The 19,112-nt window shown below is 37.0% G+C and overlaps 1 protein-coding gene across 2 annotated transcripts in view; it reads right to left on the minus strand.

Annotated features, from left to right (window-relative positions):
- Positions 1 to 19,112, minus strand: part of cops2 (COP9 signalosome subunit 2) — a 45,360-nt gene that overhangs the window by 6,137 nt on the left and 20,111 nt on the right. The window contains exons 3-10 of one of the 2 annotated variants that reach the window (XM_059952720.1): positions 17,552 to 17,629; positions 16,628 to 16,753; positions 9,764 to 9,850; positions 8,611 to 8,700; positions 8,431 to 8,508; positions 3,419 to 3,593; positions 947 to 1,125; positions 810 to 862 (exon numbers count right to left, since the gene is read on the minus strand). In XM_059952720.1, coding sequence (XP_059808703.1) covers positions 810 to 862; positions 947 to 1,125; positions 3,419 to 3,593; positions 8,431 to 8,508; positions 8,611 to 8,700; positions 9,764 to 9,850; positions 16,628 to 16,753; positions 17,552 to 17,629 — 866 coding nt within the window. The remainder of the gene's footprint in view (positions 1 to 809; positions 863 to 946; positions 1,126 to 3,418; positions 3,594 to 8,430; positions 8,509 to 8,610; positions 8,701 to 9,763; positions 9,851 to 16,627; positions 16,754 to 17,551; positions 17,630 to 19,112) is intronic. The other variant, XM_059952721.1, reaches the window with a different exon arrangement.

Below are 19,112 nucleotides of genomic sequence, written 5' to 3' on the forward strand. Positions count from 1 at the left end.
CAATCTGAGTTGAACTCAGACCACCTTCACTCATGCAAGTTATTTAGCAGAGAGAAGAAAAAAAACTTAAGTATCTCTATTATAACAATTTTAAGGTTTCAGTATAACAGCCATTACATTGCCTTTTATTGTTATACTGGACATTAATTAAGCCAATCAGATTGGATAATTAAGGTGTGTTTATACACACTATGGGTCAATCCACCATCTTGGTATTTCATGTTCAGTCACCTACTGAGATAATGGAGAATATCTGGTAAATCAAAACAATAAGAGCTTTAGAGAGACAAGCAAAATGGCAAACTGGTTCAGCACAGTTCAATACTGAAACATATATAGTAACAGAGGGCATTTGGTCATGTACTGCTATTTTCCAAACTATTTCCCAATATTATCTAAACCACATGTATTAGATTTCTCCTTTAATAGAGAGAAATAAAAAAGGGATGGGGGAAACAATACACAGATAACTATCCATCCTTGGGCTATGTTACACAAAGCCATTCAGATACATGAGTTGATTAATTGTGCTTTGGGATCTAACTGGTCAAGTATTGTGATTTTGCTTTCACCCAATTCTTCCAACAAAACCTTCAGTTGCAAACTTAGACGGTAACATTCTTTTCCATTTCAATGCAACAGCAAGCAAATTATAAGAATAGTACTTGTGGAATTAAAATTGGTACCTAAAACTAGGGAAAAAAAAGCACATACTAAACTTTGCATCTTGCAACTAAATTCATTGTTTTTGGTTTGCAAGTTGCATAAATACTCAGGAAAATGACATACTTACGCATCATTTCTCTTACCTTACTAAATTTGTCATTGCAAGAATCTCTGGATCATTTTTGTAAGGTTTGGCCTGAAAAAGATACAATAAATAAGTACTGGAATAAAATGCCACACCAATATTCAAGACACTGGTGAATTCAATTTATTATTTTACCTCCTGAGAATCAAAGGGATTAATTCCTGACTTCATCAGCATGTTAGCCAAAACCAAATATTTTAGGCAAGTGGTACGCCTGGGGCTTCCTGATTCGTCATAATTCTTGAATGCTTCGAAAAAGTCAGTGTGGGCCTTTTCAAACTCTCCTTCTCTTAAGTGCATCTTACCTCCACATTCTGCAATAAATTAGAGACACTTTGAAACAACAGATGTAAATTTGCTTCTTGTCATGGGGTTTGAACTTCATAAAAGTGATTTTCAAAAAATAATCTATTTCCATTTTAAAAGTTATAAATAAATCTCTAGTTTTCCAGTATTTACTGCTGTAGATAGGTAGTTAGGACTTTTAGAAAAACAGATGCTACAGTTCTACACCTAAAGCTGGTTCACAAAATCCATTCTTTTAACCAGTCTACCACCTGCCAAGTGTAAATGGTCATTTGTTTCTGCAACTGGAAGTTAGGCAGAGATATTCTTCCGAGATGGGTGCAAGAACCACTCCTATTTTTGACTTACATTAATAACACAGATGTCTGGACTGCAAAATTTATATCTGTGTAAGTAGTAACCTATGAGGACAGAAATATGACTTCCATGACAGAATTAAATTTCATCTTGCATTCTAACTACAAGTAGAATAAAGAGTTACAATATAAACTATTTTTTAAATGTCTAAAATGGGTCCAGAAAGAGAAACTTGGATTTACATGTGCATAAACCTTGAAGGTAGTTTCCAAATCAAATCATATAAAATATTAAAACCCAAGGAATTCTTGTTGAGCACTGGTTAGACCACAACTTGAGTATTGGGTTTCGCTTAGTAAAAGGAGAGAGGTATAGAAAATTTGCATTAACAATACATTTCAATTAATCTGCCGATGCCCTCTTTCAAAAGAAAAGATTTGGAAATTTGATAGATCAGGCTGGGACAAGATAATTAAAGAGATGTTGCTTCTATTAGCAGAAAATCAAATAATCAGAAAACAGATTTAAAGAGTCTGGTTAAATCTTTAATTTGACATTCTTTTTGGTGCAGACATCGTGGGCCGAATATTTACTGTTTCTAGTTCAAGGTTCTAATTTATTATCAAAGCATGTACACCACATACAAGCTTGAGATTAATCTTCTTGCAGGCACTCACAAAACACAACAGAGTTCACTAAAAACACACACACAAAATAAGACTGCCAGATATCCAATTTTCAAAAGAGGACAAATAGTAAAAAAAAAGGTAAGAACATATGGAACATGAACTGCAGAGTGCCAGAAAGTGAATTCACAGCTGTGAAGCCTGTTCAGCACAAGGTGAGTGAATAGCTGCAGGAGCCCAATACAACTGTTCCTGAACCTGGCAGCATGGGATCCCAGACTCCTGCACTGCCTGCCCAACAGTAGTAGTGAGAAGAGAGGGAGACCAGTGAAATGCAGGCAAATAGCTATATTCATTTCCCATTCTCGTCCTTGGTGATTTTAATCTTGCTCTACACTTTAATCAGTGTGGAGTAATGGAGATTACCAAAGAGTTGTCTTCTGCTTTTTGTCAAATGTGAAAATTACACAGCCAGCAATGCAAATGAAAATAATTTCAGTGAAGCATAGTATTAACCCTGATCACTGCTACACACCAGCTTTAAAATACACTAGTGTAAGCTCTAGCAGCATATTGCCTATGCAATTGAGGTCTCAAATGGCAATATATTTTTCAAAGAAAAAAAAATCCAGTTATATTTAAAGATCATAAAGCAGATGCTGACAATACAAAGAAGGGGAATGTTGTTCGTTGACTATTTCTCATTCAAAACTATGAATCCACCCTTCTTGATCTCAGGCCAGCAAAGACAGCCAACAGGAAACACCTGAACATTAGTCTTAAGAGGGTCAGGCCAGATTAAGAACTAAGCAATAGAATCCTGTTTTCAGATACTAAGGATTAACAAGCCTTTCCTTAGAATGACACATTTTTAGGAAGCAACCCTATTATTTAACATTAAAAAAAACAAAAGTGCAACAGAGTAAACTTTTTTCACAAAATGAACAAACATTCATGTTCAGGTACTTGATTTTCAAACTGATATAAGCAAATTGGCCTGGAGCAGGAAATTTCATTGGAAATGAGGAAACATCTTTCAGTGATTAACTTTAGGCATTATCATTCACTGATTTTTACAACAAAGAAAATGATAAATCAGTTTAAACATACTTCTATTTGAGCAACAAAACATTGGAAGTGATTCTACAATATTCTGGTCATAATAAAATATTATCTAACCATGGTATATCTTCACTAAGTATATAAATACCTTTAAAGATGGAAATATTAGCAGAAGCACTATTTAAATGAACATTACAAGTTCTTGCTTTTGCAACTTGTACAAAAAGCCTTTGTGTGAATGTCCATGAAATTAGTTTTGATTTATTCACCATCAAAACAAAATAATTCTCAACTATTCTGTTATTTGAATACTCACCTCTGATGACACCCATGATAAGTGGATGAGGAATGGCAGATTTGATGTGCAAGGACTGCTCATATAGTGCTTTTAATTTCTTATTATTCTTTTGTGCAGTATACATTTGGATCTCCAGAGCATAAATTTCTAAAAGTTGTGTCCCTTTCTTCAAATCATCCTCACCATCATCAGTCTACAAAACAAGAAAAGCAATTTTGGAACACAAGGACATAAAGGGAACAGGAATAGTTTACTTGGACTCTCACATGTGCCCACCATTCAATGTAATCATAGTAGATCTTTCAAAAAGTCTTTACTCCTCTTGATTAACTGAGCTTCCACAACTCTCCAGGATATTAGAGAATCCGAGTTTCGCCACTCTCGAAGAGAAGAAATTATAATGTGTCTCAGTGTTAAATGACCATCTCCTGTAAGTGTTCTCTTGTTTGATTCTTCCACTAGTGAAAACATCTTAATATCTATCCTGTCATATCCCTTCTTCAAATATTTCTGTAAGATCACCTATATTCTTTTAAATTCCAAAGAATATGGATATAACTTCTCTTACAATATATAGCTAATTAGATATTTATTATAAATGTATATCTAATTAGATTGTGTGGCAGGGTGTAGATACATCTCTACCAAAAGAAGAGTAAAGCGTTCCTTCACTCTGCTAGCCTGCAGGACACCATTGGGCAAGGTGTAGCACCTGCTTAGCTCCCAGATCCGGGTCTCCTGAAGCCATTGGAGCAGGTGGTGGATGGTCATATGATATGAATCAGCTGCTCACAAGTCCTGGTTGTGCGACCACTGATGCCAGGCAGAAAACAAGGCATATAATGATGATGATCTAATTAGATAGGACCCCTCATACTCAAAGTTAGCCTAGTGATATTTTTGAATATCCTCCATTGCCAGTAAGTCCTTTTGTAAAAGTAGAAAGTAAAATTGTTCATCGTTCTCTAGGCCTTATGAATTGTGGCCCTATTAATGCTCTGTATAATTGTAACAATACCATACCCACCTTGTAATGAGCCATTTGCCTTCCTAACCACATGATACTTGTTAACGTTTTGCAATTTGTGCACAAAAGTACAATAATGTATTGTGCTAATTTTCATTTATTAGTAATTCATCTTTCCTTGAAACGTTGAAACAAGAACAGGGCTGGTGCAACTAGCAGAACCACTGCCCTAATTCCAGCAACCCAAGTTAGATCTCGACATCAGCTGCTTTTTCTAGTTTTATACAATATCAGAATGATATTCCTCCAAATGCTCTGGCTTCCTCCCACTTCCTAGAGATGTGTGATATGGGGTTTATAGGACATTTTTTACCTTGAGAGTATAGGTGAGTGGGAATTGATAGATACATGGAGAAAATAAAATAGGTTTGGTGTAAGATCAGTGTAAATAGGTGCTTGATGTTTAGCAGGACTTGATCGACCAAAGGGTCTGATTTAGTACTACATGCTGATTTATGAAAGGTCATCTAAAGAGTGCAACACTTATAAATTATGGTCTTGAAGGGTAAAGGATGAAATAATGACAATTAAATATTAAGGAAAGCAGGAATCATATGGGCAGGAAAATAATATTTTCTGGAAACATAATCCAGATATCAAATACTCCAAATTTTACCTAGGTAGCAAGTTCACATTATGATTGAGAGAGATGTTGTGATTTTTTTTAATAGTTTGCAAGAGAGGTTAGGTCTGTAGGAGAAGTAGAAAGATGAGTGGCTTAGGTCCTTGGATTTTGTTGCAATAGACTATATGGCTAGGATTTGGGAGTGCAGTGTTCGCAATTTAATTACAAAATACGTCTCAAGGTGTATGAAGCCATTAGCAATGCAAAAGTGTTTTTAATGTTATTATGTGTGATACCAACTGCTAAAGTAACTAAGTAATAATCTGTACCAGGCAGTTATACAGCTGTTTCAACTGATATACAGAAGCATGATAGTGTTGAAGCCCCTTCTATGTTGCAAACTTTTACAGTTATATTAAAAGCAAGAGGATAGTGAGGGATAAAATTGGCCCCTTAGAGAATCAGAGTGGTCAGCTATGTGTGGAGCCGAGGGAGATGGGAGAGATTTTGAACGATTTCTTCTCTTCGGTATTCACTAAGGAGAAGGATATTGAATTGTGTAAGGTGTGGGAAACAAGTAAGGAAGTTATGGAACCTATGACAATTAAAGAGGTGGAAGTACTGGCGCTTTTAAAAAATTTAAAAGTGGATAAATCTCCGGGTCCTGACAGGATATTCCCCAGGACCTTGAGGGAAGTTTGTGTAGAGATAGCAGGAGCTCTGACGGAGATCTTTAAGATGTTATTAGAAACGGGGATTGTGCCGGAGGATTGGCGTATTGCTCATGTGATTCCATTGTTTAAAAAGGGTTCTAGAAGTAAGCCTAGCAATTATAGACCTGTCAGTTTGACATTAGTGGTGGGTAAATTAATGGAAAGTATTCTTAGAGATAGTATTAATAATTATCTGGATAGACAGGATCTGATTAGGAGTAGCCAGCATGGATTTGTGCGTGGAAGGTCATGTTTGACAAACCTTATTGAATTTTTTGAAGAAGTTACGAGGAATGTTGACGAGGGTAAGGCAGTGGATGTAGTCTATATGGACTTCAGCAAAGCCTTTGACAAAGTTCCACATGGAAGGTTAGTTAAGAAGGTTCAGTCGTTAGGTATTAATGCTGGAGTAATAAAATGGATTCAACAGTGGCTAGATGGGAGATGCCAGAGAGTAGTGGTGGATAATTGTTTATCGGGATGGAGGCCGGTGACTAGCGGGGTGCCTCAGGGATCTGTTTTGGGCCCAATGTTGTTTGTAATATACATAAATGATCTGGATGATGGGGTGGTAAATTGGATTAGTAAGTAAGCAGATGATACTAAGGTAGGAGGTGTTGTGGATAATGAGGTGGGGTTTCAAAGCTTGCAGGGAGATTTATGCCGGTTAGAAGAATGGGCTGAACGTTAGCAGATGGAGTTTAATGCTGAGAAGTGTGAGGTTCTACATTTTGGCAGGAATAATCCAAATAGAACATACAGGGTAAATGGTAGGGCATTGAGGAATGCAGAGGAACAGAGAGATCTAGGAATAACAGTGCATAGTTCCCTGAAGGTGGAGTCTCATGTAGATAGGGTGGTGAAGAAGGCTTTTGGAATGCTGGCCTTTATAAATCAAAGCATTGAGTACAGAAGTTGGGATGTAATGTTAAAATTGTACAAGGCATTGGTAAGGCCAAATTTAGAATATTGTGTGCAGTTCTGGTCACCGAATTATAGGAAAGATATCAATAAATTAGAGAGAGTGCAGAGACGATTTACTAGGATGTTACCTGGGTTTCAGCACTTAAGTTACAGAGAAAGGTTGAACAAGTTAGGTCTCTAATCATTGGAGCATAGAAGGTTGAGGGGGGATTTGATCGAGGTATTTAAAATTTTGAGAGGGATAGATAGAGTTGACGTGAATAGGCTGTTTCCATTGAGAGTAGGGGAGATTCAAACGAGAGGATATGATTTGAGAGTTAGGGGGCAGAAGTTTAAGGGAAACACGAGGGTGTATTTCTTTACTCAGAGAGTGATAGCTGTGTGGAATGAGCTTCCTGTAGAAGTAGTAGAGGCCAGTTCAGTTGTGTCATTTAAGGTAAAATTGGATAGGTATATGGACAGGAAAGGAGTGGAGGGTTATGGGCTGAGTGCAGGTAGGTGGGACTAGGTGAGATTAAGAGTTTGGCACGGACTAGGAGGGCCGAGATGGCCTGTTTCCATGCTGTGATTGTTATATGGTTATATAAAATCTATTAGTGCAAGATTTGGACTGTAGCTTCAAGCTTACTGCAGTTGAAACAATGTCTTGGCTATTGACAAAATATTTACTAACCAAATACACTATAACATTAAATTTAAAATATTATGCACCTTATAGACTGCAATAAATATAAGGCATTACATATTTGTAATGCAAATTGTTAAGTGATTTTACAACCAAGTCACTTGTAATTATGATCATTTGTGTTATCTGAAGAAGATTCCTCCCTCTTTAATAGCATGACACTTTGGAGCACCATCTTCAAGGGGCAGCATCTACTGTTGAGGACCAGCACTGTTGCAAACAGGTCCACTTCTTATTACTACCTGGGGAGGAGGGAAAGGAGCCTGAATACCCACACTGAACATTTTAGAAACAGCTACTTCGGAACGGTCCATGAACACATCTCATTATTCCTCTTTGGCACTATTTAATTATTTCTTGTAACTGCTAGTAATTTTTATGTCTTGCACTGCACTGCTGCTGCAATTTTTTTTAAAAAAATGACATATGTTAGTGATAATTAACCTAATTATGAACAGATGAACTTAATGCACAAACTATTAATAATACCAAATGGTAGAATTAGCAAATTAAGTTTGGTTGCTAGAGCTGTATTATTTGTGGTATCAACAATTCTCAGTTTATGCCTTAAGCAAGGATTCAGTTTAAATATGAATAGGCATTTATAAACTATTCTGGTCTGATTATTTGGAAACCCAAATGCTAATGGTTATTATTTATTTACAATCTGTGGACCTACATACTTTCAAAATTGGCTGTGAACATTGGGAGTGTGGGCCAGATATACAACTGGAGCTAGGATCAAGAACATGGCTCGATTTGGCTCATCAAGTTCTATTTGCTGCATTCCCTTTAAACCGCACGTCTCAGATTCTCTAATCTTATTTCTAAACTTATTTCTCTCTAAACTTTTGTTCACTCGAAAATTTATAACATGAATAAGTAACGAACAAAAATGGTTTGGAAAAATGTGAGTGAAATCTGCCAGCCCTGCACCAAAGTATGTGGGATGCCTGATCATCAGTTACACTGGAGGATAACTTGCTTTATACATGTGCCATATCAACAACTTATGCCCACAAAATTCCTGTAATTTAATCCATATCTTATTTACAGATACTGGACAATGTCTTAATCTTAATTCATTAACAACACTTTTTCAGAAAATCAGAATACCTGGCATGACTGGTGGAGCTGACGTAATATTTTCTGTAATTTTCCAAATTCTTCTCTTTCCAAATATAACTTGCCAAGCTGAAAATAAAGATATCATGTATCATTCAAAATACTTGCTAAATCCTGGACAGTAAACTAATGAGAATTCAATGTAATAAATAGATATTTAACAGGAATTACCTTTGTGTTTGTCTTAAACCATAATCGGTCATTTTTTGCGTCTTTTAAAGCTTCAAGGGTAGTTTCATAAAACTCTTGCAATAAGTCCATCTGAAAAATAAACGTGCATAGAGTTCCATTCCCCCCAATGTATTTTCGTAGGATCATTATCCACTTTAAAATATTAATTAAAAGTGATCAGATTTGGATCACAAACTTTATGTGAACTTTAAGAGTGAATGAAATGTTTTACAATGGGTCTGTAAAACTGGTCTTTATTAAATAAAAAGTAATAAAATAAAGAAAAGGCCATTTCTTTCTCAACCCAATTCAATAGCTGTTGCAGCTATCATTAACATGTTTCGCTCCTCCCCATCAAAGCGCATCTATTACTTTGACCACATTTTGTTTTTATATCTATTATGTGTCATTCACTGGCATTCCAAAGTTTTGACAAATCATTCTTATATTCTACTATTTCTGATAGCTCATTCTTCACAATCAAAGCACTTCCGCCAATTTTGGTGATGTGGGTTGAAAGAAGACTACATTTAGTTTGTTTTCATTTAATAACAATTTACTTACATTTTTTATTTTAAAATTAACAGAAAGCTTTTCAGGAATGTAAAAATTATTATAGCATATTCAGTTTAAGTCTCACTAATTTAACACTAAGCCAAAGACAGTTTTTCTTTGAAGATTCGGCGTTTGCTTCAAAATAAACTGCACTATAAAAATACAATGGGACACAAAAGCATAAATGAAGGCCTGCAGAATGATAATTTCCTTCCATCAATCAGCCCTTGTAACACCACCATGAAACTTACAGTTGAAGTTGATTCACACATAGGCCAATCTCACCATTTCAGTAAGCAGATCATAGTGGGACCAGAAGTCTTCATTCATTACAAGACATACTCAACAACATAAACCTTGGAAGTTATGAATGACATATATTATCTGGAAACAGTGGAAAGTTTAAATGTGCTTACAATCCTGCCTTTTCCTTTTCCACAATTTCCAGACGTCTAAGCCTGTACATACTAAGTCAATTCGATGACTGATACAAGATTGGATTTAACTGTATCACCATCTGCACCAGTAAAATCAAACACTAATGTTAAAATTTCATCCACACCTTTGCCTCCTGACATTATGCAAATCTTTTTCTGACCTTTGATTCAGCTTCCCCGCCAAAGCAAGCTTTCAGGTCCGTTTCTGCGATTTCCCCGCTGCTAACCTGCCTCTTCATCGACTTCTGCTGCTCGATCATGGTAGTTTCAACACGTTCCAGAGAGGGCAGGTAAGGGGGAAAACAAAGGAAAGGGGAAGGAGGAGATAGAAATAAAAATATGAAAAGGACAGAAAGATGTTAAAATAGGAAGAAAAGGTAATGTTGCAAAAAGAAAAGGATGGGGGAAGACATACTTAAATAAGCATAAGAACAAAATAAAAAATAAAATGTAAAAACAGGTTAAAAAAAGTTGAAAGAGAAGTAAGAAGAGTGGAAAAGTATATAAAAGATTTCTAGACTTCTTCCCTTTCATCATGCTTCCTCCTATTCTTGCCTAGGGACATATATGAATGCTTCCAACTTGCCAAAGTCCTTATCACAGCAAATTAGAAAACTTGCAGTTTCTGAGGGATAAAGGCAAAAGAGATTGGAATGATGGTCCATGTTTATGCTTTAGTGGGCATATGTCAAACAAATAAGGCAAAGAATTAAAATTCTGTTCCAGTTCACCTAGCCTGGCTCTAATAACAAACTTCTCATGAAACCAGTGTTTCATGCTGACAAATAATAGAAGTACTAAGCAGGACTGTTGATTGTAATTGGGGGGGGGGGGCGGTTAGCAGGAATGCAAAAGTGTGTACAAATACAATTAATGGTATACCATAGAACATTTTGGGTTGGAAGCTAATTTTGTTTGATTTCTAAGTGGCCAATGAAAAAGCCCTTGAGCAAGTTTTCAAAGGTAAACCATGCTCTATAATGTACACACACTTAGAGACATCCAGAAATACCTGAAAACTCAAATACTGTCCTTTATAATTCATGGTTAAAACAATTCATGTTAAATTATTTTCAGGAAGTGCAGTGGTACAAAATTATTTGGGAAAACTTTTTATATTTACAGTTACAAAATATTGATGGTGGCATGTAGATTGTGATTTTGCAATAATTTGAACAAATGTCAAAAAACACATCAATTTCATATTAAATTGCTAATCTAACATATTAAATTGTTGTGATGGGAGATTTTAACTTCCCTAATATTAACTGGCATCTCCTTAGCGCAAGGGGTTTAGATGGGGCGGAGTTTGTTAGGTGTGTTTAGGAAGGTTTCCTGACACAATATGTAGATAAGCCAACCAGAGAAGAGGCTGTACTTGATCAGGTATTGGGAAATGAACCTGGTCAGGTGTCAGATCTCTCAGTGGCATTTTGGAGGTAGTGACCACAACTCTATCTCCCTCACCATAGTGCTGGAGAGGGATAGGAGCAGACAATTTTGGAAAACATTTAATTGGGGTAGGGGGAAATATGATGCTATTAGGGAGGAACTAGGGAAATGCACAGCAGAAATGTGGCAAATGTTCAGGGAATATTTGCATGGTGTTCTGTATAGGTATGTTCCATTGAGGCAAGGAAAGAATGGTAGGGTTAAAGAACCACAGTGTACAAAGGATGTAGAAAATCTAGTTAAGAAGAAAAGAAGAGCTTACGAAAGGTTCAAGAAACTAGGTGGTGTTAGATTTCTAGAAAATTATAAGGTTGCTAGGAAGAAGCTTAAGAATGGAATTAGAAGAGCTAGAAGATACCATGGTGAGCAGGTTTAAGGAAGACCCCCAGGCATTCTACAAGTATGTGAAGAGTAAGCGGATGAGCTGTGTGAGAATAGGACCAATCAGGTGTGATAGTGGACATGTGTGCATGAAGTCGGAGGAGGTAGCCTAAGTATTTAATGAATACTTTGCTTCAGTATTCACCAAGGATTGGAAAGTTGCAAATGTTGTTCCCTTGTTCAAGAAAGGGAGTAGAGATAATCCAGGAAATTATAGACCAGTGAGTCTTTGAGGATTTGCAGAGGTAGGGGTAGTCAGCATGGCTTTGTCATTGGCAGGTTGTGCCTTACGAGCCTGACTGAATTGAGGACGTAACAAAACACATTGATGAAGGTAGAGCAGTGGATGTAGCGTATATAGATTTCAGTGAGGCATTTAATAAGGTTCCCCATGCAATGCTCCTTCAGAAATTGGTCATGGGACCAAGGAAACCTTGATTTGTGGATCCAGAATTGGGTTGCCCACAGAAGGTAAAGGGTGGTTGTAGAAAGTTTGTTATCTGCATGGAGGTCAGTGACCAGCAGTGTTCTGCAGGAATCTGTTCTAGGACCTCTCCTCTTTGTGATTTTTATAAATGACCTGAATGAAAAAGTAGAAGGGTGGGTTAGTAAGTTTGTAGATGACACAAAGGTTGGGGGTGTTGTGGATAGACTGGAGGGTTGTCAGAGACAGCGGGACATCGATAGGATGCTGAACTGGGCTGAGAAATGGCAAATGGACTTCAACCCAGGTAAGTGTTAAGTGGTACATTTTGGTAGGTCAAATTTGAAGACAGAATATAATATAAATGGTAAGACTCTTGACTGTGTGGATCTGGGGTCACTCAAAGCTGCTGTGCAGATGACAGTGTTGTTAAGCAGGCATATGGTGTGTTGGCATTCATCAACCATGGGATTGAGTTCAAGAGCCATGAGGTGATGTTACAGCTATGTAAGATCTTGGTTGGACCCCACTTGGAGGACTGTGTTCAGTTCTGGTCACCTCACTACAGAAAGGATGTGGATAATATAGAGAAAGTACAGAGGAAATTTACAAGGATGTTGCCTGGAATGGAAGGCATACCTTATGGGAATAGGTTGAGTGAACTTGGTCTTTTCTCCTTGGATCAATGGAGGAAGAGAGGAGACCTGATAGAGGTGCATAAGATGACGAGGGGCGTTGATTGTGTGGATAGACAGAGGCCTTTTCCCATGGCTGAAATGACTAACACGAGGGGACATAGTTTTAAGGTGCTTGGAAATAGGTACCGAGGTGATGTCAGGGGTAAGTTCTTCCACACAGAGAGGGTGTATGGAATGCACTGCAAGTGGCAGTGCTGGAAGCAGACACAATAGGGTTTTTTTAAGAGCACCTCTTAGATAGGTACATGGAGCTTAGAAAAATAGAGGGCTACGTGTTAGGGAAATTTTAGGCAGTTTCTAGAGTAGGTTACATGGTCTGCACAACATTGCAGGCCAAAGGGCCTGTAATGTAGATTCTTATGTTCTAACTCTGATCACAACTTCTACACTTTGTTTAGTATTAACACTAAGAGAAGCAATAACCAGGTACTTCTTGGAAATCAATGTTTGGGGGTGGGAGGATGGTTGCTTCAAAGATCTGAGTTCTTCCTTTCAAGAATCAGTCATACAGTTCTCACCATAAACAGATAATATGCATTTTATAACCTCTCTGGGACTTGAACAGATACTTCACCAGGACATTTTGGGTAAGTATTGTGGGAAGTCATGTTTTCAGGAAGAGATGTTAAAAAAAAAATCCTGACCACCTTACATGGGAGAAAATGATCAGAGGGAACCATGTAAAGTATAGAAGAGATCTTATGATGTTCTGCAAATATTTATCCTCCAGATATATAAATGAAGTTTGTGCAACCATGCAAAAGAAAATTTGCTCCCCAACATCCTATATTACATCAGTGACTATATTTTAAAAGTATGGCATTAGCTGTAAGCTACTAAAATGTTCCTTTTCTTTAGGTACATAATGTTTTCCTATTTGTCGGAAACAAAGAATTGCAAAATTGAACATGTATCTGGAGGATAACAGAAATAAACCTCTTAAAATAAAATTTGTTTTTTTTTGAAACCTTCAAGTAAAAAGCATTAGAGAAAGATGTCTTTGAAGCTCTGGAATATTTATTATTATGAGCTCTGGAAGTTACAGAAAAGTTGGCATTTAAGTGATTATAATTAATTCTAAATTCTCATATTTGCCTTTATAAATGACATCATTTAGAAGATTAGAAGAAACAAGAGGACATGAATTGAGTTAGTTAAACAAAGGGCTTAACAAAAATATGTACATACACGGACATTAATATTTGATCATTTTAGATAAATAATGCTGTCATTCTACGTTAAACATTTGTAGAAATCAAATGCACATCTTCATTATATGATACAATGCCCTACATGGCTATGGACTGTTGGCTAGAAGGTGTAATTATATTAAGTAGCTCTTTTTTGCCAGGCATTGACATGATGGGTTAAACAGCCTTTTTGTTGTCAATCTTCAATGAGTCTATCTCATTTATAACTCTCTTAATATCACTGTCCTCCAGAACTTCATCGAAGGAACTGCTCTTTCTAACAGCTAATGGGTTAAATGCCAGTCAATTATTTAACATTGGAATGCAGTATAGTTGACCATAACCCTGTGTACATATCTTCTTGTAGTCTTTAGGAAACATTAAACATAAAAATAGAAACTGACAAACTGCCCCAATGCCATACTTGCAACAGCAAATTATCTAATGATGCAATTACAGCTCGGGGTGTCGGAGTTCAGAGTTCAATTCTGAAGCCATGTGTAAGGAGTTTGTATGTTTTCCCATGAATGCACAGGCTTCCTCCGGGTGCTCCAGTTTCCTCCACATTCCAAAGATGGTTAGTAGGTTAATTGGCCATTACAAATTGTTCGGTGATTAAGCTAGGGTTAAAAAATAAGTTAGCAGCTGGCAGTGCGGATTATTGGTCCAGAATGGCATGGTCTGTGCTGCATCTCCAAATAAGTACATAAAATTGTCTTAAACTCTCTGTCCATATTCAAGCAACCTGAAGTGAGTGTTGAACCTGTTAAATACATGAAGATAAAGTTCTAATTAAACAGGGGGCAATGTGAATGGTCAGAACAGCTACTTTTCATACGTGGTGATGGAATATCTCCTCACAGTTTTGATATTGGTTTAAAGATAATCTTTAAATGTATGTATAATATACTTGTAGTTGAACAAAAACTACAAAAAAAATTACCTGACTGTGACATACAAGGTTTTGGTGTAATTTTATTCAATAATTAAACCCAGTTTTCTGATTCATAAATCTGACTTAGAAAAATACAAAGTTACTTGTGTCATATGTGGAAAAAACTTACACCAAACAGCAAAAACAAACAACACACACAAAATGCTGGTGGAACGCAGCAGGCCAGGCAGCATCAAAAGGGAGAAGTGCTGTTGGCGTTCCACCAGCATTTTGTATGTGTTGCTTGAATTTCCAGCATCTGCAGATTTCCTCGTGTTTGCCAGCAAAAACAAACAACTTTTTTGTGCATTAACTTATTAAATCTTGCAGCAATTAAAATGCAAGGTACAATTTAATCACTCGATTGCATTCTTAGCCTCAGACGACACAAAACTCTCAAAGAAAATACTGACCATTGTCCAAAAACTTCAATTTCAACAGCTGCATCAAATTCCAAATACTCAACACAGATCCCATCCACTTTCTGTAAACACAATCTCAAGCTGGACTGCACTCGCAACCTTAATGCCCGTTACAAACCTGAACCTGAACTTTCTCTTCATTAGAGCAATCATGTATAACTATCTCTATCTCTGCATTGGCTTACTCACTACTATAATCCTCATACAAGTATTCACCAAGCTATTCTACCAACCTTATGTAAAATTTTACCTCCTATCCCATTTAGCACCAATGTCATTCATTCATCAGCTTCAAGCCCTGATCTGCATCATTTTCCCAAGCCTCTAACTTAAAATCATCTCCATTTCTAAATTGCACATGACCTCATCTCTCCTCAGGAACTCTGCATTCTCAAACACTTTCCCCTTGTCAACTTGCGACTCCTTTCAACCCATTATTGATAGGTTTAGCTTCAGCTCATTTGTATTCAACAGGTGCCTGTATATTCAACTACGTAGACATGGACTTCATGCCAATACCCATTTGCTTGCCACTTCTATTAATAACTACTCCTTGACAGCATGGGGCTGATATTTTTAAAATCAGACTATGCTTCTGTGAAGTGTCATTGGATAAATTTTCATTGCAAAACATGTTTTTCACTGCAAGGTAATGAACACAAGGTTTCTTTATTTTACAGTTCATACAGAAATAAGTAAATCATATACAGGAAGTCCCAGAAGTTTTGACTTCTTGTCGAAATGAAGTTAAAGTTATGGACTTTCTGTTTGTCATGGCCTATCTTTAGAATTACCGACTACTTGACTGCCAGCCATACAGACCCATGGTAAAAATATAGTATTTACAAAGGTTTACACTTTTATTTGTTGCTTGTACTTGGATTTGAGTTTAAAAACAGTGTATTAATTACAACAATTTTATCTCCATAATTTTGTTACAGGTGCAGATTTAATTAACTATCGATAGTATTCCTCCACTGCTAGCTATTGCCTGCACATAGATTCATGTCATTTTTTGCAGTAAGCTCATGGGCAATCTCCTACAGGGAAGGTGGCTCCCAACACATCTCCATAGTCCAGGGCAAGTGACTAGCACTAAACAGCTTTGACAGCCAAAGAGCCCTGTTAACATTCACAAGCATTCAAGATCACTCAGAATCTGTTAAAAGTTTTATAAAGTAAAAACACAGAATAAACACACTTAAAAGTAATTAAAATCAATTATATATTTCTCCAGGCAATCAAGTTTCTCTCATTTATTTCATATGATTGTGAAAGATAACAGATTCCACAGCTTGGGAGATACACATAGATTTATGATGACTTGTTATACTCTAGTCACCATTTCCCTGCTGGTAGTTTCCAACTAACACTCAACTGAGTAGAAGGCTGCATTTCCAGGTTAAAGCATTATTTATCAGGATATCTATATGGATTTTATTGGAACACCACCCTATTATGAACCAATAAAGGAAACAATGACGTTAATAATAAAGTTCTTATAGATGAATTTTAAATACATACCTGTTTAGAAGTAGATATATAATCAAGGATGGAGTTGATTGATTTTTCTGAATAATTTCTTGTAACTGCACTCCGGATGTATGTTAGCAGCTGCTTATATCTGTTCATCATTTCTGGATAGTTACCCTGTGGGATAAGCTTCAATTACCTTCTGTTTGTGTCTTTAATTGACTATATTTACAATTAAATATTTAGAATTAAAGAGTTGAATGTACACAAGGAAACATGTAGTCAAAATAACTAAATTAATGTCAAAATGTTGGAAGTAGTTTGTCATTTATTTTTGGTATGAGGCTATTTTTGAGATTAGGCCAACATTTTATACCGATCCTAACTATCCTCAAAGGTGGCAGTGACCCGACTTCTTGAACCATTGTAGTCTGTCTCTTGAAGACATTTCCATAATGCTGCAGAAAAGTCTGGGATTTACAGCCATGATAAAAAAGGATATATTTCCAAACCAGAACAGTGAAGATATTTGCAAGTGCTGGTGCTCACCTGGACTTGCTGCCATTCTTCTTTGTCATAGTGAAGGCTGTACATTTGGGAAGTGCTACTGAAGTATTACACATTGCAGCCACTGAGTACTAATGCAGAAGGACTGAATGATTAGGGGGATGGACTGGGTGCCAATCAGGAGGGCTTAAAGTTTCCTGAGATGTGTAACTGAGGGTTAAATGGTTTGAAGTTTTAGGAAATGAGTCACTCACGGCAGAATAATCAGCCTCTGAAATGCTCTCCTATTACAGTATTTGTGTGGGTAATCCAACTGTCAACAGTCAACTGTCACCCTCAGTTTTGACAAAATAATAATTAAGCAATTTTTATTACTTTTTCTCTTTAAAATTCAAAAATGCACAGTCACAGTATGATTAGTGAATCTCTTTTAAGATTCTGTGTAAAATACTACATGCATTTTCTTACCAGCTTAAAGTTGATTTTAATCATCTGCTTGAGTGCTTTGAATCCCCATTCACCCTTTTCACCTTCCAGTTCCAATACCTGCACAGAACAAAGAAATGTTTACCTAATTATGTCACATGGGATCCAAAGTGAATTAGGAAGTTGGATTCGAAACTGACTTCATTATTAAATGCAAAGGGCAGAGGTGACAATAGTGATTTTCTGTCTGGAGTTCTGTGACTAGAGGTGTTCCACAAGGATCAGTGCTGGAACATCTATGACTTGTAATATTTATAAATGATTTGCATGAACATGTAGCTAATCTCATTAGTGAAAGAACACTACAGCACAGAAGGAGGCCACCTGGCCCATCTAGTCTATGATGAACCATTAATCTACCTAGTCCCATCGATTTGCACAAAACACAGTCCTCCATTCATCCCTTATACACATTACTATCCAAATGTTGAAATCAACTCCGTGTCGACCACTTGCGCTCAGCAGCTCGTTCCACACTCTTACACCGTATGAGTGAAGAGGCTCCCCTCATATTCTCCTTAAACATTTCACCTTTCATCCTCATTCTTGGTGTCATCTGCAAATCTGCTGATCCAGTTTACTATATTATCACCCAGATCATTGATATAGATGACAAGCAATAGACCAGCACTGATCCCTGCGGCACTCTACTAGTCTCAAGTCTCTAGTCAGACAGGCAAACATCTACTTACACTCTCTGGCTTCTTCTGGGAAAGCCAATGTCTATTCCATTTACTAACTCATCTTGAGCTTCAAGTAACTGAACCTGCTTGACCAACCTTCCATGCAGTACATTCTCAAATGTCTTGCTGCCTTGCCTTCAACTTTTCTGATAACTTCCTTGAAAAACTTTAATAAAATTGGTTAGACATGCAGTATCAGGCACAAAGCCATGTTGACCATCCCTAATCAGTCCCTGTCTATCCAAATACTTACACGTCTGGTCTTTCAGAATACCTTCCAATAACATTCCCATTACTAATGTCAGACTCACCAACCTATAATTTCCTGACTTATTCTTAGAATATTTTGTAAGCAACAGAACGACATTAGCTATCCTCCAATCCTCTAGCATTTCACCTGTGACTAGGGATGACTTAAATATCTTTACTGAGCCTCTGCAATTTCTACACTAGCCTCCCCCCAGGGTCCAAGTGAACACAATGCCAGGCCCTGGGGATTTATCCACTCTAATTTACCTCAAGACAGCAAAGAACTCATTCTCTGTAATCTGTGTAAGGTCCATGACCTTGCTGCTGCATTGCCTCACATCTTTAGACTCTGTGTCCATCTCTCGAGTAAATACAGATGTCATCTCTTTCAGCTCCACACATTGATTACCACTCTGATCTTCCAGAGGACCAATTTTGACCCTTAATATCTTTTTACTCTTAATACATCTGTAGAAGCCCTTAGGATTCTCCTTCACCTTGTTTGCTAGAACAACCTCATGTCTTCTTTTAGCCCTCCTAATTTCCTTCTGAAGTGCTCTCTTGTATTTCTTATATTCCTCAAGTATGTCATTTCTTCCTGTCTGCCTATA

Source organism: Hypanus sabinus, chromosome 28, assembly GCF_030144855.1.
Source record: "Hypanus sabinus isolate sHypSab1 chromosome 28, sHypSab1.hap1, whole genome shotgun sequence".
Taxonomy (NCBI): Eukaryota; Metazoa; Chordata; class Chondrichthyes; order Myliobatiformes; family Dasyatidae; genus Hypanus; species Hypanus sabinus.